The 26,659-nt window shown below is 41.1% G+C and overlaps 1 protein-coding gene across 9 annotated transcripts in view; it reads left to right on the top strand.

Moving 5' to 3' along the window:
- The window catches only part of LYST (lysosomal trafficking regulator), a 191,017-nt gene extending 166,117 nt beyond the window's left edge, over window positions 1-24,900 (top strand). For all 9 annotated transcript variants that reach the window (XM_053207470.1, XM_053207473.1, XM_053207475.1 and 6 more), the window contains 9 exons: window positions 2,093-2,323; window positions 4,270-4,459; window positions 8,010-8,146; window positions 11,058-11,156; window positions 16,676-16,815; window positions 17,521-17,618; window positions 22,393-22,549; window positions 23,348-23,419; window positions 24,298-24,900. In XM_053207470.1, coding sequence (XP_053063445.1) covers window positions 2,093-2,323; window positions 4,270-4,459; window positions 8,010-8,146; window positions 11,058-11,156; window positions 16,676-16,815; window positions 17,521-17,618; window positions 22,393-22,549; window positions 23,348-23,419; window positions 24,298-24,436 — 1,263 coding nt within the window. In that variant the 3' untranslated portion in view covers window positions 24,437-24,900. The remainder of the gene's footprint in view (window positions 1-2,092; window positions 2,324-4,269; window positions 4,460-8,009; window positions 8,147-11,057; window positions 11,157-16,675; window positions 16,816-17,520; window positions 17,619-22,392; window positions 22,550-23,347; window positions 23,420-24,297) is intronic.
- The last annotated feature ends 1,759 nt before the right edge of the window (window positions 24,901-26,659 follow it).

Below are 26,659 nucleotides of genomic sequence, written 5' to 3'. Positions count from 1 at the left end.
ATCTCTGGTGATAAGGATGTCTCTTTACTTCCTGCTACTGGAGGAAGCTCTCAGGGGGACAGAGGAGGGTCTGGGTCTCCTTGCATAGCCGGTCTCTTAAATAACTTTTATTTAAAATAATCAGTATGCCAAAGCAGCCCATCTTGGGGCAGCCTGCCCTTGGCCCCTACCTGAGTTAGCAACAGAAAACCATCCTGTGAAACCATCCATTGTGTCTTAGGAGAAGAGGAATCAAAACCTTTCTTTGAGCATATTAATGTCGAAGAACAAAAGAGTATTGGATATCACATAATTTCAGGCTGATACAAATGGCTTTGAACTTCTAGTCCTCATTTCTACAAATTGAGAAAATTGGGGCAGGGCGGGGTCCTCCACTTTTCTTCTGCCCCTGTATTGCCATAAGCTGAAAGTTACGTTGTCTCCCTGAAATGATTTTGGCTGACCTCTTGACTCTAGTTTTCTGACCAATATCTGACAGGTGGTCACAGAAAAAATACGTCCACTTGCTAATCTGCCTGTAGAAGCTGTTATTTTGGATCAGCTTAATTGAACATCCTGGTTATATTTTCATGAGTCCTCACTGAGAGACAAGTCCAAAGAAAAACCTCATTTGGTTTTCTTTTTTTTTTTAATTGGGGCATAACTGACATGTAACATTATCTTAGTTTCTGATGTACAACATAATGATCCGATATTTATATATATTGTGGAATGAGCACCACAGTCTCATGAACAACCATCGCCACGCATAGTTACAGAATTTTTTTTCTTGTGATGAAGACTTTTAAGATTTACTCTCTTAGCAGCTTTCAGATATGCAATACAGCGTTATTGACTATAGTCACCGTGCCGTGCATGACATCCCCAGGACTTATTTATTTCATAATTAGAAGTTTGTGTCTTTTGACCACCTTAACTCATTTCACCCCCACCTCCTCCCCTTCACCTCTGACAACCACCGATCAGTTCTGTGTATCTATGAGCTCAGTTTTTTTGTTTTTTGCTTGTTCATTTGCTTGTTTAGATTTCACATATAATCGGAATCCTATGTATTTGGCTTTCTCTGGCTTATTTCACTTAGCATAATGCCCTCAAGGTCTATCCATGTTGTCATAAGATTTCATTCTTTTGTATGGCTGAATAATATTCCCGTGTGTGTGTGTATGTGTGTGTGTGTATCACATTTTCTTCATCCACTTATCCATCAATGGACACAACTTGTTTCCATGGCTTGGCTGTTATAAATAATGCCACATTGAACATGGGGGTGCAGCTAGCTCTTCAAATTAGTGTTTTTGTTTTCTTCAGGTAAATACCCAGAAGTGGAATTTCTAGATCACATGGTACTTCTATTTTTAATTTTTTGAGGAACCTCCATACTGTTTTCCATAATGGCTACACCAATTTACATTCCCATCAGCAATACACAAGGGTCCCTTTTCTGCACATCCTCACCCACATTTGTTTCCTATCTGTTTCATACTAGCGACAGGTGCAAGGTGATATATCATTGTGGTTTTGACTTGCATTTCCCTGACGATGAGTGACGTTGAGCACCTTTTCATGTGTCTGTTGGCCATCTGGACATCTTCTTTGGAAAAATATCTATTCAGATTTTCTGCCCATTTTTAAATCAGGTTGTTCTTTGTTTTGTTTTTTGCTGTTGAGTTGTAGGAGTTCTTTGTATATTTTGGATATCAATCCCTTATTAGAGATATGATTTGCAAATATTTGCTCCTATTCAGTAGGCTGCCTTTTCATTTTGTTGATGATATCCTCTGCTATGCATATAAATGAAGTCTTACATTCTTTGATCTTAAATTAAAAATCAATTTTATAAACATACACAATTAGAACCCATCAATCCAGATACGTAATTTTATTCACTCATTCAGGAACACTGATTACTTCTCTTCTTATCTCATCAAGACCATTAATAATTACTAACTGATCAAACACAATTAAAAGCCATTTCCATTGAAATAGAGAAGAGTAAACTACTACCTGGAGAATAAAACAAGTTGTTTCCCCATTGGTGTCGTTGCCAATCTCACTCTGTATATACCACCTCTCGTTCCCTTTTACTCTTCAGACGTATTTCGGAATGGATGTGTCTGCAGTTGAAGACCCTGTTCAGAGGCGGGCCCTAGAAACCATGATAAAAACCTACGGCCAGACCCCTCGTCAGTTGTTCCAGTCGGCCCACGCGAGCAGACCCGGATCCAAGCTCAACATCGAAGGAGAGCTCCCTGCTGCCGTGGGGTTGTTAGTACAGTTTGCTTTCAGGGACACCCGAGAACAGGTCAAAGAAATTACCTACCCGGTATGTCATTTGAATTTTAATAGTATTTGGCAAAAACTGGTCTGACTCCAGAGATATCAGGCCCTCTCCCCAACTCCACGGACACCCCAGTGAACAGGGCCTCAGCCTGTGAGCCAGCCAGCCAGTGAGCACAGGTGCACACCATTAATAGCGCCGCTGTGTTCGGAGTGAATGCTGTGTCAGTGACACGAGAGAGTGCTTTGGGGAGCTCCGCTCAGACGGCCGGCTCCCAGAGGGCTATTCCCAGGGAAAGCCTCACAAGGCAGGGGCATCACAGGCACCCGCACACCAGAAGAGGGGAACCGTCCAGGACTGGAGAATAGTCTGAGCGTGGGCGTGGCAGGGTCTTGGTTATCATCTTCCACCAAAAGTACCGACCAGAAGCATGAACGTTTGGTTCACAATTAAAGCAGAACCTTACGTGTATCTTTGGCCCCACCAGACTGTGATGACGAAGTGTTGCCTCTTAAAGTGGAAAATAGGCATAATTTTTCCTCTGAAATACAGAAGTAGAGCAAACAAGCCTGAAGAGAAAAATGGATTCTAACCCTCAGCTAAATTCCTCATTATCACAGCAGCATAAGCTGGGAGGCTGTGAACTGTCAAACGTTGTAAAGGTTTGCAGCAGAAAGCAAAGAGGCGAGGGAAGGAGGTTGTGAGGGTCCTGGACGTGACGTAAAGCGGCGTGTCTCCAGCTACAATAAACCGTGACCCAGTGTAAGGATGGTCTTCACAGACCTTGTTTTGACAGTCACGTCTTAAAATAAGGTTGCTTAAATCACTAAATGTAGAACACAAATAGAACGCATGGAAATTCTAGGGGCTCCCGGGCAGCTCAGTCGGTTAAGCGTCCAACTTCGGCTCAGGTCATGATCTCATGGTTCATGAGTTCAGACCCCACTTCGGGCTCTGTGCTGACAGCTCGGAGCCTGGAACCTGCTTCACATTCTGTGTCTCCCTCTCTCTCTGCCCCTCCCTGGCTTGCACGCACGTGTGCACACGCGCTCTCTCTCTCAAATATAAACAAACATTAAAAAAAAAAAAGAACACCTGGAAATTCTTTATACGCATAGCTCACATATATCACAGGTGTGTGTTGAACACAAACAAAAGTGATACAACCAGTAAAATTCAAATTGAAAACATCAGTATGATGTTTTGCCAAAACCAGATCACCAAAGTTGTGTTTCATAGTTGAAAGCTGTGTTTTTTGTTTCATGTGTATTTGTCAACGTAACCCTTAAGACTTTGAAGCCTCACAAATCACTGTAATTATCATTATCAGGGTCTGTGTCTTTCAGTGGAATCCATTATTGTACCATGTCAAAATAATTTAATAGTACATCCCTGAAAAGTAATAAATGCGATTTCATCTACTAATACTTAGTGTTAATCAGCTGTTTGCAGTTGGTACATAGATCTGAGCCGTATATCCGCTTGCAGTGGGAACGTGGCACCCACCCACCTCGTTCCCACTGAGGACCCACGTGTCCACCATTCTCTTCAGCTGGGACGGCCTGTCCCCGGACAACAGCCCCACTCTGCTCTCCCAGTTCTTTGAGGTGTTGCTCAGATGTCCCCTCCTCAGTTCCCTCATTCCGTATCTATGACAGTAACCCCCTTGTTCCCTGCTCTCTTCCCTTTCTCCGTTGTTCTTCCTAGAGCTTCACCACCTGCCATATTGTCTGTGCGTCTGTCTGTTTCTCGTCTGCCCCTTGGCCCAGCTAGAACCCAGCTGCATGCGGACTGGGGCCCCATCTGTACTTTCATCCCTGCATGTAGCAACAAGGAACACAGATTTCCGTATGCTAAGCATAGAGCAGTAAAAAGTAGAATATAATTCTTGCCTACAAAGGGCTTATAATCAGGTTGCTTACTCTTTGTTTAGAATTTCAGTTAGAAGTCATTCTGTATTTACTACCTTTGACTTTTTCCTTTCTTCTTAGAGCCCTCTGTCGTGGATAAAAGGCTTGAAATGGGGGGAGTATGTAGGTTCTCCAAGTGCTCCGGTACCTGTGGTCTGCTTCAGCCAGCCCCACGGAGAAAGATTTGGTTCTCTCCAGGCTCTGCCCACCAGAGCCATCTGTGGATTGTCCCAAAATTTCTGTCTGCTGATGACATACAGCAAAGAACAAGGTAAAAGAAAACATTCTCGGTACCTCTCATGAGATTTGACTGTTTCCAGCTCATCTGTGCTACTATTTTATTTCTCAGTCTTGAGTCCATAGTGAAAATCTTTCAAATGTGTGGTTATTTAGTGCAAAGTAGGAATTAAACATACCACCTGGCGGGGGTGGGGTGTGGGGGGGAGGGATTAAATGCAGTGCCATTTGAAATAAGAGGAGGAGTCAAAGCCAAGAACAAGTATCTTGTGGTTATGCTCACAAGATGAAAGCATCCGTTATAGAAATATATCTTTTGAGGCCCTTGAATCCCAGAAGAGACTAGCAAATTAGTACCTCGGAAGGTATAGTCATGAGATTCAAACAAACAAACAAAACAAAACAAGGAAGTCATGATAGCCTTGAAAATAGGTCTTAAAAACAGGTATGCCTGGAAAGAAATTCTTGTCTCAGCCTCTGTGCTCTAACTCGCTAACAGCAACACATGGAAAAGGGCTGTAATTACGTCATGGTTAACGTAATTAACCATTTCGTTCACTATAAAAGAACTCTCCCTACTTACTAGGCATGAACTCTCCCTACTTACTAGGCACGGGCTTTGGGCACTAGAATGAATGCCTGGGGCGCTCATCTGTTCGTATCAGGCGTGTGCAGATTTACCTAAAAGCCAGCGTGTGGCCTAGATAGACGCCTGTTGACAGTCACAATGTTTGTGTTTAACATTATTTTTGATACACCATGCTCCTGGGGGTCCGTGCAGCTGGCTTCCAGCACGTGCAGCACTGCGTTACGACAGAGGTCACTTAAGGAAATTAAGTCTGCTGGCTGGGCCACAGTTCTTTTAGACTTACTCTTGTCTGTATCATGGAATCAGTGACTGCCTTTATGCTTGTTTGTAATAAGAGGCTGCATATCATTTTATCTCAGTTTAGTGAATTAGTAGGGTAAGGCAAATCTGTTTAATCATACCTACTGTAATATCAGCAGTTTATTTTCACGAGTATGTTACAATTAGTTGTGAGGTGTGTTACAAGTTAATTTGCTGCTAATAATACTTAAAGTACCAAAGTGTGTGAATAATTTCCCTTGAAAAATTAATTAGAGTGGATTGAAGTTTGTCTCCGTTGAGCAGAAGAGAAAGGGCTAGTGTTACCGCTTAGCACGGTGAACTAAAATATGTCAAATATGGTCGTCAGTCTACCTTATTTGTGCCATTTCAACCAGAGCCCTTAGTGAGTGTGCCCTTAATAGCTGTGTTCATTCAGATTACGCTTTGTTTCCTTGTGAAACATGTCTGGGATTTGCTGGCATCTAGGTGCATGCAGGGAACGCCACAGACCTGGCCACAGCCTCAGGAGGCACAGCGCCTTGAGTTTGTGTCCCAGCTCTGCTACTTAGCAGCTGTCTGACCTTGGCAAAATTACCTAAACCTTCTGAATCCTGGCTTTTGAGCCATAAAATGGGAATGACAGAAAGATTTACCTCACAGGTAATTTGCTGTAAGATTAAATGAGATAATGCGGGTAATGATGAGCACAGTGCCTGACTCCTTCTAAGTGCTTAGTAAATGTCCATCAGGCTGTAAGCGCCCTGGGCCCAGGGACCGTGTGCACTCACCGCTGCACCCGGCACGCAACAGCCCAGTGCTCCACAGCGGCCTTGCGGGAGTGAGGGCTCAGCTTGCAGATGAGAGTTCGGTCATGTGCTAACAGCTGTGTGGTGTGGCGCACCCTTGCATCAAATAACTGTGTGGTTCTGCTAAGCTCTACATGCATAACACAATGTAACAACTAAACTGAGATCCTTTTGATGATCTTAAACCCAGCATAGGCCAATTACTTGTAAACTGTGCCTCAGAAGTGCCTGAGATGCTTTTTTTCAAAACATACTTGCCTGGGTCCCATTTGAGCCAACTGTTATCAGCCTCTGGGGCTTGAGTCCAAGCCTGTGCATGCTGAAAAAGCCATTTTCTTACAAACTGCGATTTAAATTTCACTATTCTAGGGGCGCCTGGGTGGCGCAGTCGGTTAAGCGTCCGACTTCAGCCAGGTCACGATCTCGCGGTCCGTGAGTTCGAGCCCCGCGTCGGGCTCTGGGCTGATGGCTCAGAGCCTGGAGCCTGTTTCTGATTCTGTGTCTCCCTCTCTCTCTGCCCCTCCCCCGTTCATGCTCTGTCTCTCTCTGTCCCAAAAATAAATAAACGTTGAAAAATAAATAAATAAATTTCACTATTCTAATCGGTAAAGGAGAAGTTTATTTTTCTTTAAAAAAAAAAAAAAGGTGGTGCCTCTTGTAAGTGCTGGAATGAGAAACTGGGAACGGTCATATTACGTATTTCATTCACTGAACACTTGGTTTACTGAGTACCCACTGCATGCCAGGCATTATGGTGGAATTTGAGAGGCCCTGAGACTCCCAAAATGTGGTTCCTTTCCCCAGCAGCTTATATTTAGAGCAGCTTATATTAAGTGAGTATATTCCAGTTCCTTTACTGCAAAACTGATGTCAGCATTTGGTATTATAGTCGACAAAACAAAACCAATCTGTGAATTACATTTTCACTGTGCTATTGATTCTTTCAACAAATATTTATTTGTTTTATTCTTCTATATGTGGGCTCATTATATAGGTGCTGCAATAAATAAAGCACATTGTCTCTCCGAAAGGGGCTTGAGCAAATTTCAGGCCAGTACCGGGTATGGCATTTATGCTGTATTACCTATATTCAGCCCACCAACAAGAATAGACTTTGAATAGTACTGAAAAGGGATGTCAGAATGTCCAAATCTTTATCCCCCAAAGACATAAAACTATGTTGTAAAAAAGAGAAAACAGAACCTTTTTAAATCAAAGTCTGCTATGCAAAGTCCTTGCACTTGACAGGAGAGAATGAACCCTTCCTAGGACAGGTATTGCTTCTAAGGTAGCCATGTTCTCTTTCTAATATTGATAGTTGTCTATACTGATTCTTCAGCAGGTGGTATCTACAAAGTTATTTAAGTAGTATCTAGTTTATATTTATTTATTTTTTAAGTTTTTTTTTTTAATGTTTATTTATTTTTGAGAGAGAGGGAGACACAGAATCCAAAGCAGGCTCCAGGCTCTGAGCTGTCAGCACAGAGCACGAGGCGGGGCTCAAACTCACCAACTGTGAAATCATGACCTGAGCCATGACCTTAACCAACTGAGCCACCCAGGCGTCCCTAGGTTTTTTTGTTTTTTTTTTTTTTTTTAAGTCCAAGTGACTTAAAAACATGAATAGAGTAAGCCTGACTATCATTGTCGTTTATAAAAATTCCTTAACAGATATTTTAGTACTAAATCAAATCCCAGCCAAAGCATCACAAGTGAAAAAAAAATAGAGTTCTGCTCTTAGAATCCCATTAGCATTAAAGGAATAAAACTAATTTAAATCGGTCCATCTTATGAATATAAGGGTGATTTGCACTGGAAAGATACTATGTTCTGCTATGTAAACTTCAGCTTTTAACCCGCCATTCTGGGGGGCTGCCGGTAACAGTGGAGGGGTGGCAACCGGGTACTTTTCATTTCTCCTTCTCCAGGTGTGAGAAGCATGAACAGTACCGACATTCAGTGGTCAGCCATCCTGAGCTGGGGATATGCTGATAACATTTTAAGGTTGAAGAGCAAACAAAGTGAGCCTCCAATAAACTTTATACAAAGTTCTCAACAGTATCAGGTAAACTTTTTTATGAAGTACTTTATAATACTGATTAAACACAAAGCTTTAAAAAGGAGTCAGACCGGTAGCAGCTGGTCTTTAATATTCTGCAGTTAACCCAGCCCAGAAGCTGACGATGCTGGACTTTGCCTTGTTTCCAGCGCTCCGGTTTCCCAACCATTGCTGTCCTGACTCTGTCCCCAGCTTCTGTCTTCTCCCCAGTACCTCACAGAGACAGTGTTATAATCACCGAGTCAGCGTCAGCTGTTGGAACAAAATCAGCATTGCTTCCTTCTCAGTGTTCGCTGTCTTTTGTCACTGTGTCATTTTCTGTAGCCAGAGTGCCATCTTCTCTCCCTGGTTTTTGCAAAATAGACTGGGCGTTTAGGCATCGCGATGGGGTAGAAGGAGCACTGGGCCCAGCGAAAGCCCTCTGATCCGTGTTAGTGTCCCAGCTTGGCTATTTCCTGTGTGGCCTTCGGCAAGTACCCTCACCTTTCCAAACTTGAGGTTCTTTCCTCCTCTTTGAAACTGGGGTAATGGGACTCCCCACTGCTCTCTCATAAAGCTGTTGTAAAAATGTGTCCAATTGTATATATATAGTATATATACTGCATATGTACACACACATACGCACACACACAAACAGGCACACAATACTGCCACAACTTTTTCCCATAGAAAATTGTACGTTAAACCCTCTTTCTGTGACTTTCTTTCCGTGGGAAATTCTTTTGCCATTTTCTGACTTCCATTATCTACATAACACCTGGTGCCTATTCATGTGTCCTAACATTTTCTCATTCCCTGGGCACGTGAGAATGGAGTAAGCTGTTTTGTGGGGATTTTTGGCAGTGAAAGAAAGGAGAGCAGTGACTCCTTTGCTTAACCCTCAGAATACCTGAAGAAAAGGTCATAACCTTTTGTTTCTGGTTACCAGTAAAGTAACAAAAGGAAGCGAAAGGACAATGAAAAACAACCTTATTAGAAATTTTAGTAAGCACTTGAGCATCACAAAATTAATTTCTATCACGTAAAGTTTGGCACACAAGCATATCATTAAAGACAAAAGAGTACTGTTGTAAACCCTTTTAGCAAAGCAGGATCGTCCAGAATCTTTTAGAAAAATACTGTGTGATGAAGAACCTCCGGTCAAATGGCTACCTGGATGAGAGCGCCATATTTTATCTTCATCCTTAGACACATATCGTTCCCTCAGCAGTTCCTTAGCTTGAGAAAATTCGTCCCGGATGTTCCCGTCTGAGGACTCACGCTCCGATCTCACCTCCATGATCAGCGATCAGCGTCCTCATCATCAGAGATGGGAGTCCTGCCATCCCCTTGCCTTCACCTTCTGACTGATCTCGGAATCGTGAAACATAGCCCCCTGTCAGTTTTCTTCTCTTTTCTATTATCAGTAGAACATGAAAAATTCTGAATTCCCAACTGTGTTCAATGAAAGCTAAAAGCAGACTACAGAAATGGTGTCTCCGGCCTTCCTTTATGTTTTCTTGAAAGATGACAACACTCTTTGGACAATGCAGTGAGAAGACCAAAGGATGACAATTCATTTCATATCCTACATTATCCTTCCAGGAGATCCATCATTCTTCATTTTCTTGCTTGTTTTGTGTTAGCATCGTTGGGAATAATTGATGAAATAACTCCCACAGTGATGAAACAGCAAAGTGTTTTGAGCCAGAGGGAAGATGAAATTACTAAAACCCTGTAATTGTAACTTAGGTTTATAAAAGAGTTCAGCAGACCCATATGGTAATTGCAAGACAGTGAGTTTTATTCGATATATAAAAAATAAATACATTTTCTCTTTGTTCTTATGGAAGACTTCTAAGAAAGAAGTCATGAAATATTAACCCTTACAAATAGTTAGAACTATTTAAGAAAGAAATTAAAGAAATAAACTTGGATCCACTGGATGCTGATGTCTGGAAGGTTAAGGAGAGCCAGGGTGAAGAAAGTAGTGAACATTTGAGCACATGTACAGGTCCAGGGGAAGAAGCCAGCAAAAGACAGCTTGAAATTCAGAGAGAGTACAGACAAAGGTTCTGCGGAACACTGGGTGGGGGTGGGGCTGGCCTTAAAAGCGAGGGGCTTTCTCCTCTAAATCAGGAGAAGCCCCGAGACACTTGAGGCGCGAAGGAGGGGAGAGGATGAGATCTGTGGCTGATGACCTCTGTCTTCTCAGCACAGTGCAATGTGAGGGGACGTGGGCTGTGGGGCAGGTGGGACTACAGAAGGGACGCAGGGGAGCAGAGCCACTGGGGACGGGGGGGGGGGGGTCAGCTGGTGCCTGGAGCCAGAGGAAGACTCAGTAGGCAGAGAGTTGAGTGGCCTTGAACAGGGCCTCCCTGGTTAGGACTGAAGGGTTTACAGCCCCAAAGGAATAATCCGAGATTTTCTTCTCCACCTCTATCTTTCCTTCTCCTCCTATTTAAGAGTCTTTAGAACTGTGAGAAGCAATACCTCTATCTGAATGTACCCCATTTCCCCACTAGAAGCAGAAAAAGAAAAAAAAAGTAAAAATCAGGTAAATGTGTAAAACCGCACACAGGCACACATCACACACACATTCAGCCTGGATCATTTTATTTAAACTTCTGAGGAACAGACGACTGTGTGTATGTGTGTGTGTGTGTGTGTGTGTGTGTGTGTGTGCGCGCGCGCGCGCACGTGCAGAAAAATGTAAAATCATAGATGATGATATACTGTAATACTCAGAAATAGCCTTTAGACATCTGGCTTAAAGTTACAGAATACTCTGTTATTATATCTTGCCCTTTTTTAATCACTTCAAGTAAAATGTTCATTAAATGTTGTGGTTATATATATTTTAAATAATTGTCAGAGAAGTAGAAACATTTCTCCTGCCTTTTAAACACGCTGATCCTTGGTTTGTCCCCTTTCAAAGGTGACTAGTTGTGCCTGGGTACCTGACAGCTGCCAGCTGTTTACTGGGAGCAAATGCGGTGTCATCACGGCCTACGCAAACAGGCTCACCAGCAGCACGGTAGGCCTGGGGCTCACGTCGCGGCTAGTTTGGGATTTTCCTGTTCGTGAGGGGAAAAAAATGCTTATGAAGTATAATTCGTTTGTAGAAGATTAACTGGAAATGTTTGCACTCTAATCTTTTGTTCTTTAGTCTTTTCTTCACACAAGCTCTTAAAATATAAAAGGTCATGTATCTGACTCTTCAGGTTTATTAGGATCACGAAAATTTCTGAAAATGATTATAAAGATCTTATTTGTGGTGTCACAGACAGATGGCATTTTGAGTCATGATCTCTTTTGTGATGATACTTCTTCATGACATTGTGATGCTCCTTTGCGTGTATTCTCGGTGTCGACCTGAACGTCTAGGAGTATACCACAGGATTCTGTAAAATTTGGAAGCCTAGAACGTCTAATATTTAACCTACCTACAGCCTCTGGACTGCAGCAAAATCCAAATAGCCCATTTTGATTTCTAACACTTTCTGAAAGAAATTTATTTTAGCCATTTGCTGGATTTCCGGGATTTGAAAATTAAATTATAAAGCAGTCAAGTGAAGAAAAGACATATTACGCAATACTTATTTTTAATTTACTGTTGTTCTTTCTTGAATCAACTCTCTGTGGTGCTGTTGAGGGTAAGTAGCAAGTTTAGGGTAATAACTCAGTAATTATTTTATTCTAGAACTTTCCTGTTTCTTGAGCTTTCCGCCCCACTCCCACCCCATTGCAGTTTTCTTTCTTAGATTATTAAATATGTTTTACTGGGTAAACTGGTCTTGCTAGCATGGGGTGACGCTAGGTTCCTCTTACTTCTCTGTCCAAGTTTATTCCCTTTTAAACTCTTATTAAGGTTTTTTGCCATGATTCTTGGGGTATAAATATGACCATAATAGTGTTTCTGTCTTTTAGCCTAAGGGACCATTAAAATGCTTGAAGCAGGTATAATTTGATCTAACCAGCATTGTAGGAAGCCCACTGTGCACCTGCCAGGAGCAACACTGGGGCGTATGAGCCTGAGGCGGGTGTGTCCAGCCCAGAGGCCGCTGTCGTGGTGCAGATGGGCCATGGGAGTGGCTCTTCACAAGAGATGGGCATGTGCGGGTTCTCACAGGAGAGTGAGGTATGTGCCCCGAGAACAGTTTGCACCCAGGCTGGAAGGACACCAGAGAGGGGCCGGATGTCAGAAAACCTGACAAGTTACACTTGAGCTGGATCGGAAAGGATCAGTTTCCTAAGTAGAGAAAAGAGGAAAGAGTGTTTCAGGCACAGGAAACCAGCAACATGGCAAGAAAAGAATGGTGACTTGGGGGGTGGAAAATACTTGTATGTGTAGTTTAGGGTCTGAAAGTCTGGGAGGAGAAGTCAGAGCCGGGGAGAAGGGGCCTGGGGTCAGTTCTTTTATACCAGAACAGAAAGAATGATGAGGAAGCAAGCAGAGAAGCATCTGAGCTCTGGGAATGTCTCCTGTTCGCTCCCAAAGGCCTACAGTGGATGTCAATTTATATCATCTCTAATATTGACTGCTGACAGCACGTGTGTCTTCAAAGCTCACCCTTCGGTTTCCTTCTCCAAACATATTCGGAGCCCCGCCGCTACAGCAGTTGCGTGCTTGCACACTCAGATGACTTTGCACCATGACTCCTGTTTAGAAACTAGCTTCCTCTTCTCTTTTTACTTTTCCTTTTGTTTTTGCCAACCCTTTGAACAGCCTGTGCTTGGTTCTTCCTTCCATTCTTACTATGCTTTAAGGTCTTTTTTTTTTTTTTTAATGTTTATTCTTGAGAGAGAAAGAGAGAGCACACACGCACGCATGAGCAGAGGAGGGGCAGAGAGAGAGGGAGACACAGAATCCGAAGCAGGCTCCAGGCTCTGAGCTGCCGGCACAGAGCCCGACGCGGGGCTCGAACTCACGAATTGGGAGATTGTGACCTGAGTTGAAGTTGGACGCTTAACCGACTGAGCCACCCAGGCGCCCCACTATCCTTTAAAATCTTAATTGTATACTAACACAACGTGTAGTGCAGATTAAAAGATGAAATTGTCAGTACAGGAGTAATTGTGCACAGCATAGCTTTGAATGTAGCAGATGGGAGTCCTCGCTGTCACAGTGTGAATACAGAAAGACGTGCTTCTTTTGCTTTTGAAGTCACTAGAAGCTTGGGAAATCTTACGTTGCTTACACTTCCATAGTTATATATTTACCTGTAAGTAGATTTTTCAGCTTTATTTATAAGGGTTTTCTTTTTCTCCCAAGGATACTAGTATTAAGTAATCAAGTCATGAGATTAACACTTACTATTTAAACCATGTCCAAAAATGCATGTTAGCTATGTGCTGTTAGCACTGTTTGCTTTGAGGGGAGGTAACATGGGTTTTTGTTGATGTTGTTGCTGCTTTTCCTCAGGGACCCCCTCACCATTTTGGCACCCCCGAAAGCTGCATCGTGACCAGGTGCCTGTGTGGTTAGCAGGAGACGCCTTGTGTCTCCAGTTTCTGTTCTCCCAACCCACTGACTGCCGGGGTTCTACAAGTATTTATGTTCTCATGGGAGGTAGCTTTAACACCGACAAAAGACAGGCTCCCCGAGGGCCATGCAGGGTGTGACCAAAATAGTTGTTAGGAAATATTTTCAAGAGGGCCTTATGAAATACATTCCTTACCTAGTGAAGCATATCTAACCGAACCACATAAGCCTTGTAAGTTTCTGTTGATTCTCCCAAGATAGTCTTCTAAAATGTATTCCACGTAAGGGTGCATGAGTTGACTTGTTAGAAGGAATTATCTATAAGCTGTTTATAGATTAGAGAAGAATGCTAAAAGTGATAACTGATTTTAAAATAATTGCTCTTGAGTCCGTTTTTTCACTAATTAACTAGTATGGCCACATGATCATCATGTAAGTGAACACCTGTATTTCTGTTCTCTAAATCAGTGGTGGCAGGAGAATAAATATGAGGTTTATCCGAGATAGTATTATGCCATTCAAGAGAAATTTTTAAATGAAGTAGGCCATGATTCCTGTTCTGCTCATGGAAATTATTTTCTGACCTGTTAGGGAATCATCTAGTAACACTAACTCTTACAGTCATTTTAAAGTGTAAAATCTGTAAAATTATCAAAAACCACTATAGGGGTCCTATGCTGTGTTTACCCCATAAATATTATTCATGATCATGGGGTAAACACACACACACACACACACACACACACACACACGCATGTGTGTGCGATGAAACCATCCAAGAGCTAACACATTATCATAAAACTCCCAAGCCAGAGATGTAAATAAGCAGGGGGGAGCTCTGGCCGTGAGGGCATTGTCAATTCTGGAGTATTGACCCTGTTGTGGGACGCTTTTGTGAGAGGAATCAATAACAATACCCAGGGACTGAGCAAGCTGGGGAGTCCCACAGAGGCCCTTCTCCAAAGGCTGGTCCCTGAAGGGCTGCCCCCAAAGAGTGAGGATGAGTCCCATGGGACCACCTTTCGTGTGGCATTACAGCCTGGGTCACAATTCCCTGGGGTGTCCAGATCTCAAGACTTGACTTTGGCTAAGGTGTCTGTAGACTGGTAGGATGGTCCAGGTCGTTCATTCTCTTCCACAGGTAGAGGAGCTCCTCCAAATGATTTTTTTAAATGTAGTCACAGATACATAAAACCAGGAACACAAATTTACAAGTAAGAACATGAATACGTGAAAAAGTTAAAGTTGGTTATAATAAGAGAAATGCAATTCAAAGCAACCTTGATTGTTATAAAGGTTGGGAAATGTTCAGAGACCTGGAATGAGCAGTGAGTCACAGACTCGTGCTGCAGAGCCCAGGCAGAACAAGAAGGGGCCCAGGCCTTTCCGGACAGGGCATCCCTCGGGCCCAACTAGCCTGAAGCATGGTCTGGAAGGGCTCTGGGTACATCCCTTTGGCCCTGCAGACTCCTGGCGCTGTGGGAAGGGTCCCAGTTAGAGAGAGACGGGGGAGCTCAGACCCAGGACTTTGGCCCTTGTGGAAATCACATCTCGTCTCTGTGACTGTCTGTGATTGTGTTCGGTTGAAGGTCACGTGTCCCAGCTGAGCAGAAGCCCCTGCCACACAGTTGAAGTGGGTCATTCCAAGAAAGAATGTGGGCCTAGTATTGCCTGGGCACTTGATTCTTTAAGAGTAAAATATGTATTTTATGTGCATAAAACACTGGACTACATAGCACTTACAATAGATGAGCAACAGCTAATATATCAACACAGATATGTTTCAAAAACAATGGTGAACAAAAAGGCAAGATGCAAAAGATACCTAAAGAATAATAACACATACTTAAAGTTTATCAACATGAAAACCAAACACCATGTTGTTTACGGTTATGGTAACATATGGTAGAACATATGGGAAATGTGGGAAACATAAATACAAAATTCAGGACGCTGGTAACTTCTGATGAGAGAGAAAATAAGACAGAACAGTATACAAACTATGCAATGTTTCATTTTTTTCCCTGTTTAAAAAATAAACTGATCAGATAAAATATTAAGATTAGCTTACCTGAGTGGCCAGTTAAATAGCTTTCTATTACACTTATCTTTCTACTTTTCTATATCCTTTGAAGTAAAATATTGAAATAATTTATGACAATAAACAGCTTAGTCTAATGAAAGCAAGAGTCAAACCTAGCAAAGACATCTGGCATCTGTGAGCCAACACAGACCTTGGAACATCAGTTTGCAGTCTTTCAAGTAGAAGACCAGTCTGTAACTACGGACAAGTAATGGTATGGGAGCACATCACCGCTGGTGACCTCGTGAATTGGTACAATGCTTTTGGAAAGTACACTGTCAAAAACTAAAAATGCTCAAGTAAATTAAGACATTCTAACTGTATAAAATATTATAACACCATTAAAAGTCATTTCGAAGACAATCAAAAATGCAAAATGCTTACAGGAGAATTTAAACTACAAACTTTAAAATTATTTGTACAGCAATAATCGTACCTACAAAAATACATGAGTATTTGGACAAAGACCAGACAAGAAGACAAAAAATGAAAAGCATATTCATGAAATTATGGGCAATTAAAACTTTGATAATGTTTAATTAGTTTTACTCTTTAGGACAAAGTTGAACTGAAATGGATTGAAAAATGATATGCTTGAGGGGCGCCTGGGTGGCTCAGTCAGTTAAGCATCTGTCTCTTGATTTGAGCTCAGGTCATGATCTCACAGTTCAAGGAATCGAGCCCTGTGTCAGGCTCTGCACTGGCAGCATGGAGCCTGCTTGGGATTCTCTTTCTGTCTCTCTGTCTCTCTCTCTCTCTCCCCCTTCCCTGTGCATTTTCTCTCTCTCTCTCTCTCTCTCTCTCTCTCTCTACCCCTTCCCTGTGCATTTTCTCTCTCGCTCTCTCAAAATAAATAAACATTAAAAAAAAGAAAAATGATATGCTTGAAAGTTTGAGTCACTTCAGTTTTTTATTTTTGAGATACAGTACTAGGGAAACTTTTGTCATGGTTTTTATCTTATACTTTACTGAATTTCTTAAATTTCAGCCTTCAGAGATAGAAATGGAGTCCCAGATACATCTCTATGGGCACACAGAAGAGATAACCAGCTTATTTGTTTGCAAACCCTACAGTATAATGATAAGTGTGAGCAGAGATGGCACCTGCATCATATGGGATTTAAACAGGTACAGAAGGAGGGCTGTAACTCCAACGCAGCTGTTTTTAATGTTTCAGTTCTTACTGTGTGAAACAGATGCACTATAATAATGTCTTTACCAGAGTGCCTGGGTGGCTCAGTCGGTTAAGCCTCCAACTTTGGCTCAGGTCATGATCTCACAGTTTGTGGGCTTGAGCCCTGCATCGGGCTCTGTGCTGACAGCTGGGAGCCTGGAGCCTGCTTCGGATTCTGTCTCCCTCTCTCTCTGCCCCTCCCCCACTTGCTCTCTGTCTCTGTCTCTCAAAAATAAATAAACTTTAAAAAAATTTAATAATATCTTTACATTATAATAATTTTTTTAATATATGAAATTTATTGTCAAATTGGTTTCCATACAATACCCAGTGCTCATCCCAAAAGATGCCCTCCTCAATGCCCATCACCCACCTTCCCCTCCCTCCCACCCCCCATCAACCCTCAGTTTGCTCTCAGTTTTTAAGAGTCTCTTATGCTTTGGCTGTCTCCCACTCTAACCTCTTTTACATTATAATAATTTTAAACACGAAATACAACCTTTACTTTATAATCTAATTGAAATCAAACAATCAGTTAAGAACAAAGTTAGGAATGCCTTCTGAGTAAAAGGTCCTTATACTGAGGAAAGGAATTATACAAGTAAGAGAATATAATTATATTTAATGATCATATGCAAATTTACATCTTTGTCTTTCAGGTTGTGCTATGTACAAAGCCTGGCAGGACACAAAAGCCCTGTCACAGCCGTCTCTGCCAGTGAAACCACAGGTGACATTGCCACTGTATGTGACTCAGGTGAGTGAGCCCTGAAACCAGAGCCCAGAGGTCGTTGTGCTAACAGCATTCAGCTAGTTCCTTCCATCGTAGGTGAAACTGTTGGATTACATCTCTCAGGTCCCTGCCAGATCCAAATACTTTGGTAATAGCATATTTGTGTATTAAAATACAGTGAGGTCCAAGAGTGAGCTCATCAGTTTAGGCACCAATTTATGCAAAAGTTAGTATTATCATAGTTTAAGTCTGTTTCTGATCTATGTAAGATTGCATTTGAGCACATGTGTTAAGCAAATTATTATTACGTAAATTAATCTGAATTTTCTTCGCTTTTGTTTTCCTATCCTTTTTTGGCTTCTGCTTTTTAACTACTAATAACTTCACTACCTTCCTCCTAAGTGCAAAGCATCAGCCAGTGATCAGTTTTGAATATATTTCTTCCAGTTCCTGAGAACAGTATTATAGAATAACAAACGGAGGCATAATTTGCCTTAAAATTTGCATGACAGAGTTAGATCTCCTCATCAGAGGTCTTAGTTTTAGTTTTGGTTTTTTTCAAGTATACATGTTGTAAAACTTGAGGAAAGAACAGTTGGAAAATTCATAAATTTTCTGTTTGCAGATCTTAACATTGAAAGGATCCTTTGACAAACTGTCTTTTTCTGCCCACTCAGTGTAGAGGATCTTTGACATATCTGTAGTGGGTGATCCTCTATCCTTTGCTTGCATGTTTTATATTGTTTGTTTCTCTTTTCTTTATTTTATTTATTTGGAGAGAAAGGGAGTGTCTGAGAGGAGGAGGGGCAGAGAGAGAGGGAGAGAATCCCAAGCAGGCTCTGCACTGTCAGTGTGGAGCCCAATGTAGGGCTCGATCCCAGGAACCGTGAGATCATAACCTGAGCCAAAATCAAGAGTCAGACACTTAACCGACTGAGCCACCCAGGCGCCCGTTTGTTTTTTTCCCGAAACCAAATGTATGCTGTCTTTGCAGACACCAAACAGCTCTCTAATCCTGTGCCATCACCTGGGTGCCCCAACAGTGCAATTTAGTTCTGACACAAAGTACTTGAAGTTCTTTAGCAAATTTGGGAATTCCCAAGACCCCCCCACCAGGTTCAATAAATATCTAAAACAACTTACAGAACTTAGTAAAACACTATACCTAACTACTGTAGTTTATTATAAAGGATAGAAATGAACAGCCAGATGAAGGATATAGGGTGAGATCCAGAGGGTCTGTCCTTGTGGAGTCAGGGTGCACCCCCGCTGCTGGCACAGGAATGTGCTCCCCAACACGGGGAACTCTCCGAACCCTGCTGTTGAGGGGTTTCTCCGAGGTTTTGTTATGGAGGCACAGTTGATCAAATCATTGGCCATCAGTAGGTAATTGAGCCCAACCTTCAGCCTCTCTCCCTGCCCTGGAGGTGGAGAAGTACTGTTAATTCTAACCTCCTAACCCCTCCCCCCACCTTGGTTTTTTTGGCGACCAGCCCCCATCCGGAAGCTGTGTAGGGCCTGCCCCCTAGGAGTCAGCTCATTAGCATACAAAAGATGGTAAACTACAAGGGTTTCAGGAGCTCTGTGCCAGGAACCTGGAACGATGACCAGATACTTATTTTTTTATTATGCTACAGATATCTCTTGGGGTTTTATTGTTGACTTTACAAAACATTCGTTAATTCTTGTATTCAAGAAAAGTAATATCTTCAGTCATGCTTTAAAGGTATCAGATGAAAGCATTTGCCAGTGTTAGCATCCAGTTATAAAATAATGTCATGGAAACATTTTTATTTCCTAATCATCATAACTGAGGGGAAAGATTTTAAACAGTTGACGTTGATAATCCAAGTGTGGGCAGATGATTGATGACTTCGATAATTGTTCTTCCTTGATTTGTACATTAGCAGCTTTTAGTATGTCATATCAAGAAGGAATCTGGGGGAATAATATAATGATTATTTATATAGAGTTCTCTACTTTCTTGTTTTGGCAACATTTGGAAGTTAGGACTGACCTTAGGGAGCTGAATTTTGTAAAGTTAATTACTTTCCGGCTGCCAGTAGTGATTTATATCTGTGATATTATATCAGCTAGTCATATGGGAACAAGAAACAAAATTACTTTTGCTGCAATTACTAACTCACTGGAAGGCTATTCAGGTGTCCCTAGGTAGCACACAGCATAACAGAGTAATGGCTAGAACTTTTTTTTCCCCCCACTTTGAACAAAAAGGCCTTCTCTACTTTTTTTAAGTCTCTTGGTACATATATAAGAGAAGTCATAATAAGAATTTGGTATAAAGAGAACATGATGAAAATAATGATTTTTAAAAGACAGGCCAAATTTATGTTTAGTAACCCAAACTGGGCTTCTATTCTTAATTCCAAGAAGGGAAAAAAGTCATCAGATGTAGCCTACCAAAGATCTTCAGCCTTTAGTGAGTACCATCCAAGTAACTTTAAAAATCAAAATTTAATAAATATATGTGTGTGTGTGTATAGATGTTACGTGTGTGTGTGTGTACGTTTCTGTGTGTACACGTTACACATACATATATAAAATTTCTGTATCGGGGCTGAAGTTCCACATGCAAGCTCTTTACCCTTGATCATAATTCCTCAGTCCTTATTATGGGATGTGGTTTTTACAGTGATGAGAAGTGAAATTTATTAAACTATGTAAATGTTATAACAGATGGTTTCTGCATTTTTTTAAATCATTCTGCCACTGGATCAACATATGTGCCTTTTAACTGGGGTTCATAGCCTGGTCATGTGGTGCCAATGGCGTTAGAGAGTCAATATTATGAAATTCAGGGTATTCAGTGACTCTCCAATTTATTTTAATCTCGGGGAAGATGTATAGGAGGAATATTTTTTTTTTCAGGAATGCCCAACTTTCTATTAGCTGATGTGCTGAATTCAATTCTATGTGACAGCATCTGGTAGTGAGTAAAGGCCTCAGCTTGGCTGTGTACTGTCTTCGGCAGATGAGTAGTTACTTGGTTTTGTGGTAGCCCAACGTGCTGGGTAATCCTCTAGGGTAATTCTTTGCCTATTAAGTTCTGTACCATATTTCATAGAGTCCAGGACCACATTTAGATTTTTTGTTCTGAGGGACTAAGCTGTGCAGAGGCTATGGATTACATGGAACAATCAACGCCTACATCAGTACCTTCAATAAATCTTCTAACCTGACTAGTAGAAGTCTGGTTGTTTTATTTTTCAAATCTTTTATCAAATACTAAATTCAAAACAAAGAGTGAAATAAATGTCTACTCAAGGAAAAAATGAGTTTATCGTCTACAATTTTATTTCTTTCGTATACTGAATCTGTAATCTCCCCTAATCAATGGGAAGTCTTAAGTAAAACCCGGCCATTTGTTCATCTTTTTTCTCTACATATGTGATAAGTATATTTAACATGATAACTGCTATTTAAGTCATTTAAAAATATATAATTTGGTGGCATTATCGCATCCACAGTGTAGAGCAGCTGTCACCACTGTCTACTTCAAAAACCTTTTCGTCACCCCAAACAGAAACTCTGTAACCATAAGTGTTCCTCCTTGCCCCACAGCTTCTGGTGACCACCCTCCTTTCTATCACTAGGAATTTGTCCATTCTAGACACTTTATGTAAGTGGAATCATACGCCATTTGTCCTTCTTCGTCTTGTTTATGTCCTTTATTTCACTTAGCCTGATGTTGAGGCTCATCCATGTTGTAACATGTATCAGAACCTCATCACTTTCATGGCCAAGCAATGTTGCTGTGTGTGCACCTACCACATTCGGTGTGTCCGTTCATCTGTGCGCGGGAGTTGGGCTGTGTCCACTGCTCGGCGGTTGTGAACAGTGCCGTGGCACGGAAGGCGTTGGGTTTGTGGTATTTGAAGGTCTTCAGCGTATCTTTACATAAAGAAGTATTTGCACAGTTTGTTTCTTTGCTGTAAAATATGAAGTCTATGAAATCTTGTCATTGCCTTAATAAAGGAGAAAGTTAAATTCTGTACTTTTTTTGCTAGTTCTAATGGAGAGATAAAATCAAGTGTAGTAACCCTATGGCATCCAAACTTTATCAAGCCTCTTAACCTCTGTCTTGATCAGCTTGAGAATATTTCTCCCAAGAAGGCTGGGCTCATCATCCTGAGGCCCCAAACCTGCAGCCCCATTTTTCTAGAGGGTGGGGAGCACTGATCCCCTCTCGAAAACTACAGAAAGTTTTGTTACTCATGGTCTTTGAACAGGGAGAATTAGTTTAATAAGTCATTGATTTACAAGATTCATTGTGAGAATTAGATTTCTTTTTTTTTTCTTTAAGAAGTAGTTTTTGACTCAGCTAAGTTTTATTGTAACTTTTTTTTCTCTTCAAATTCACATAAGTCACTTCTTATAGATGGTTCCACAGAATATTTTCATTTGTTTTTGGAGATTGTTTAACTCTCTAGGTACTGTCAAATTCAGACTTGGCAGTTCGTATACTAAAATATTACAATTACACACAGATACATGATTAACTTACCTGTTGCTCTCTATTATACATTAATATTTTTATTTTCCCACCGGTCATTGTCACTAGGTAAATACACAGAGCTCTGTGTGACTTATAATGTAGTAATTTTATTTATACAGACTTCAGTCATGACTTCCCTGTAAATTTTATCACTGAAACAAACAAGCCTGTTGCACAGTGGGGGTGGGGGGGGTAGGGGTAGTCAGCCCTCTGGGACCCAGGGTGCGGGGTCCTGGACACACCCACACTCTGGTGACCTGCCGAACGATTTTGGTGTTCTAGCTGGTGGAGGCAGTGACCTCAGACTCTGGACAGTGAATGGGGACCTCGTTGGACATGTCCACTGCAGAGAGATCATTTGTTCTGTTGCTTTCTCTAACCAGCCAGAGGGAGTATCTATCAATGTGATTGCCGGGGGATTAGAAAACGGAATTGTAAGGTAAGAGGAGTTTTCGTTCTCTTTGTTTGCTCTTGTTCATAAGGACACATCAGTTTCAAAAATTAGGTTTTTGGTTTTTTTAAATTTTTAATGTTTACTTTTAAGAGAGAGACAGAGACAGAGAGAGAGTGTGTGTGAGCAGGGGAGGGGCAGAGAGAAGGGGAGACACAGAATCCGAAGCAGGCTCCAGGCTCTGAGCTGTCAGCACAGAGCTCAATGCGGGGCTCGAACCCACAAACTGTGAGATCATATCTAGGCATGTTAATATTTAATATTTAGAGATTTAAAATCACCTTCAGATATAGGTTCTTTGCTTATTCCTATTTTATTTATTTGTACATTTTCTTACTGTTTGTTTATTTTTGAGAGACAGAGCATGAGTGGGGGAGGGGCAGAGAGAGAGGGAGACACAGAATCCAAAGCAGGCTCCAGGCTCTGAGCTGTCAGCAGAGCCGAATGCAGGGCTCGAACTCACAAACCGTGAGATTATGACCTGAGCCAAAACCAAGAGTCGGACACTCAACCGACTGAGCCACCCAGGTGCCCCATATTCCTGTTTTATTTTTAAATAACAAACTTAGCTGTAATGTAGTTTTGAAATTGTGTATTATCTGTGAAAATTTACCAAGTTTTCTTACTCCCACATACACCCCCTGCAAACTTCCCAGAAGGAACTACAGTTAATTGTTTATTGTGTTTCCTTCCAGATGATTTTTAACAAATAAACAAATATTTAGGACTTTTTAGTGAAGGAAATTTTAGTTTGCATAATTAGATGATGACTTCTTCCCTCTCTAGGTTATGGAGTACATGGGACCTAAAGCCTGTGCGAGAAATCACATTTCCTAAATCAAATAAGCCGATTGTAAGGTAACCGCCCCCCCCCCACCATTCTTCATGATATACTTTGTGACTGTATTTTTGTTAGAGAGTTGTTAAAGCACACTGATGTGAAATATGTGATGACAGTCATAAACAGCTGACCATTTATCAAACACCAAGCTGACCAAGACCTTTTACAAGAGGAGACACAGTCCACATCTTCGTAGGGCTTCAAATCTGAGTTGGGAGCTCCAGTCTGACAGCAGACATGCTGGGAGAGTGCCCAGGGAAGCTTTTGAATTGTAGAAATGATATCCTTTCCCTTTCTTATTGAAAATACCGTAAGGATGACTGATAGCTGCAGGAGGATACTTGGTAATATTGATAAACAACCAGTTACCCTTTGTTGTACGAACACACTTTACCTTAAAAAATCAACTGGAAATCAGTCATTCAAATTCTACGTTATTACGTTAGTTTATTTTCAGTGCACTACATTTACCTTTTCCTTTTTCAGGGAAGTAAAATATCTCCCTAAAATAATCACCACTTGTTTCTATAAAGAGAACATGTGGCACTGTTATCTTTTGTAAACTTTCCTATACTCAAGTATTTGTTGTTTAAGTAATAAAGCATAAACAAGGCGATAAGAGAAAATATGCAAAGAAGGAACAGAATGCACTGCCCTCCTTGATCCTGATTTTCTTCCGTATCACCTCATCAGGATGAGCTTCACAAAGTTGTCAGCAGGGCAATTAAACTGTATTAGGATTACACTGGAAACCGGTGGGTTGTAAGCAGGCATTTCGTTGGGCTCTCTGCTCCGGTAAAGATATCTTAGCTTCTTTACACTGATTCCTGTGTGATCACCAGTCTGCAAATGCAATTTTAAGACATAACATACAGACGGGATTTCTTTCTGACAGCCTCACGTTTTCCTGTGACGGCCACCATCTGTACACCGCGAACAGTGACGGGACCGTGATCGCCTGGTGCCGGAAGGACCAGCAGCGCTTCAAACAGCCCATGTTCTATTCCTTCCTCAGCAGCTACGCAGCTGGCTGAATGAGAGAGAACCTCGCTCCTCCAAAGCACTTTAGCTCCAAACTCGATTTGTAGACCTTCCCGGTTTTGGGGAGGTTGAACTTGAAGAAACGGATGACGAAACAAATCATCCAAATAACGATCAGCCCTCTTCACCTGCACAATATTCTGCAGCCTCCCAAGGTCCTAAGAGAACAGTTTTGTTCTAATTTAGTGATAATCCAGAGGGCTGTGTCAGTATGTCCCAAGCAACAAGATTCAAGTCTTACACGATAAATTAAAATCATATCTTTAAAGTTTTTACCCATAAGCATAATCTAAAGAAAGGATTAGGGTCTCTGCTTTTTCTGTTATTCCAAAAGGGCCAGTAGAATGTCAAGTGGTTAGCCTAATTGTTTATATAAAATACTCTAAAAATTATATTTAAAAAGTTTTATGCCAAGATAATCCACCCTCCCCCTGAGAAAAGGAAGGAAGGAAGGAAGGGAGGGAGGGAGGGAGGGAGGGGAGGGAAGGAAGGAAGGAAGGAAGGAAGGAAGGAAGGAAGGAAGGAAGGAAAAATGAAAATTAATGAAAGGGATAAGAATCGTGAACTTGATAAGTGCTTTCTTTGAGAAGTAAATCACTCGGTCGGTGTCTGGGCAGCGAACACTCTGTGGAACATGTGAATACTAAAACAAACCACTAATGAATCTCAATGTTAAGCACTTTTTTTCCAGTTGCCTTCTTAGCTCAAAGTAGAACCAGAATTTTTTGATGGCCACAAACAAGAACACAAGTATCTTTGATTTCAGACACATTCTGTTTCTTCGTAAAACTCCTTAAAATCCAGAACACTAGATACTGGTGAGTCACTAAGATTTAAACACAATGATAATTATCTTAATATCTGCCATTTACCGAGCACTGAATACCTAACAATTTGCAATAGAAAGCCTTCACTATGCAAAAAGATGGCACAGATATCAATAATATATTCTAGGTAAGACATTTAATGTGCAGGGAGTGTCTTCTTCCACAAAACAATTTCAAAAGAAAAGGAGACTGCTTACTTTGTTTCCAACAGGACAGAGAGTAATTCTTACAGGAAACGGTTTCCACTGTTTCTACTAACCAACGCTACCTGAGAATTCTAGAAGCAGTAGAAAAATCTAGGTATACACCTCAGAAAACTGGCACACCATAAACCAGAATTCCTACAAATCTCGGGATGGTCTAGCTCTACCAGATATTCCGGCTCTATTTTTACTTGGGGTGCTGCTTTATTGGCTTTGAAAACACTGTACAATAAGCTCAGTAATATGTCACCACGGGATAAAAATATGTGTTCCTGCCTAAGAATAACTTGCGTGTTTGTTATGGAAATCTAATTCATATGGTGTTTACAGAACTACTTTTGTAACTTCCAGACTTTCTAAAACATTCTGCTTAAAAACTGTATAAAATACAATTCAAACGTCTCTGCTGTCACCATAGATGCAGGAGACAAGCGGCCACGTATGCTTGTTATTCACCGGACACGCTCACAGACTGCATTTAGATCACGGTTTGCACAGACCAGGTCTGCATTCTGAGGTCCAGAAGGTGCAGAGACGAGATTATTCCTATTCACGTTGAAGTGATCTTGCTTTGTTTAAAAAAAAAAAAAAAAAAAAAATTGCAGCTATTGTCTGGCTTTCATTTTTTCTACCAAGAACTTTAAGTTAGTCCCCTATTAGAATAGGGTTGCTACTCGGTCTTCTTCAAGGCTGAATTTCATCATTTATTTAAAAAGAAAATATGCAAAATAACTGGTCTTGTTAAGAGTGCAATATTATATTTTTATGTAAAAATAAAAATTAATTTGGGGGGATTATTTATTCAGCATGAAACTTAATATGTGTATGTTTGAAACACTTCATAATGTGCATGTTGTAGTAAACATTTCTGTAAAACATCACAAGCTCTGTCATCTTTGTATTCACTGCCACTTCAAACTGGGAATAAATTTCATAAAAATAGATGTGAAGACCTATTCTTTATACCATTTAAATATTACAACCAGATCTCAGATTGGTGGCTTTTATTTTTTTGTAACCCATCTATGTTCTCTCTTTGGCGCTCCCATACACTGATGTCACTAAGAAATAATAACTTTCGTTTCTTAATTCCTTTCTTTATGAGAAATTTTACTTCAGCCTTTACTACCCTTAAATAGAGTTTAGGCAGACTTTTTAAAGAAAATATATCTGCCCCTCCCACCCC

Source organism: Acinonyx jubatus, chromosome D2, assembly GCF_027475565.1.
Source record: "Acinonyx jubatus isolate Ajub_Pintada_27869175 chromosome D2, VMU_Ajub_asm_v1.0, whole genome shotgun sequence".
Lineage (NCBI taxonomy): Eukaryota > Metazoa > Chordata > Mammalia > Carnivora > Felidae > Acinonyx > Acinonyx jubatus.
The sequence above is the reverse complement of the archived record's forward strand: the minus strand, read 5'-3'. Positions and strand labels throughout refer to the sequence as shown.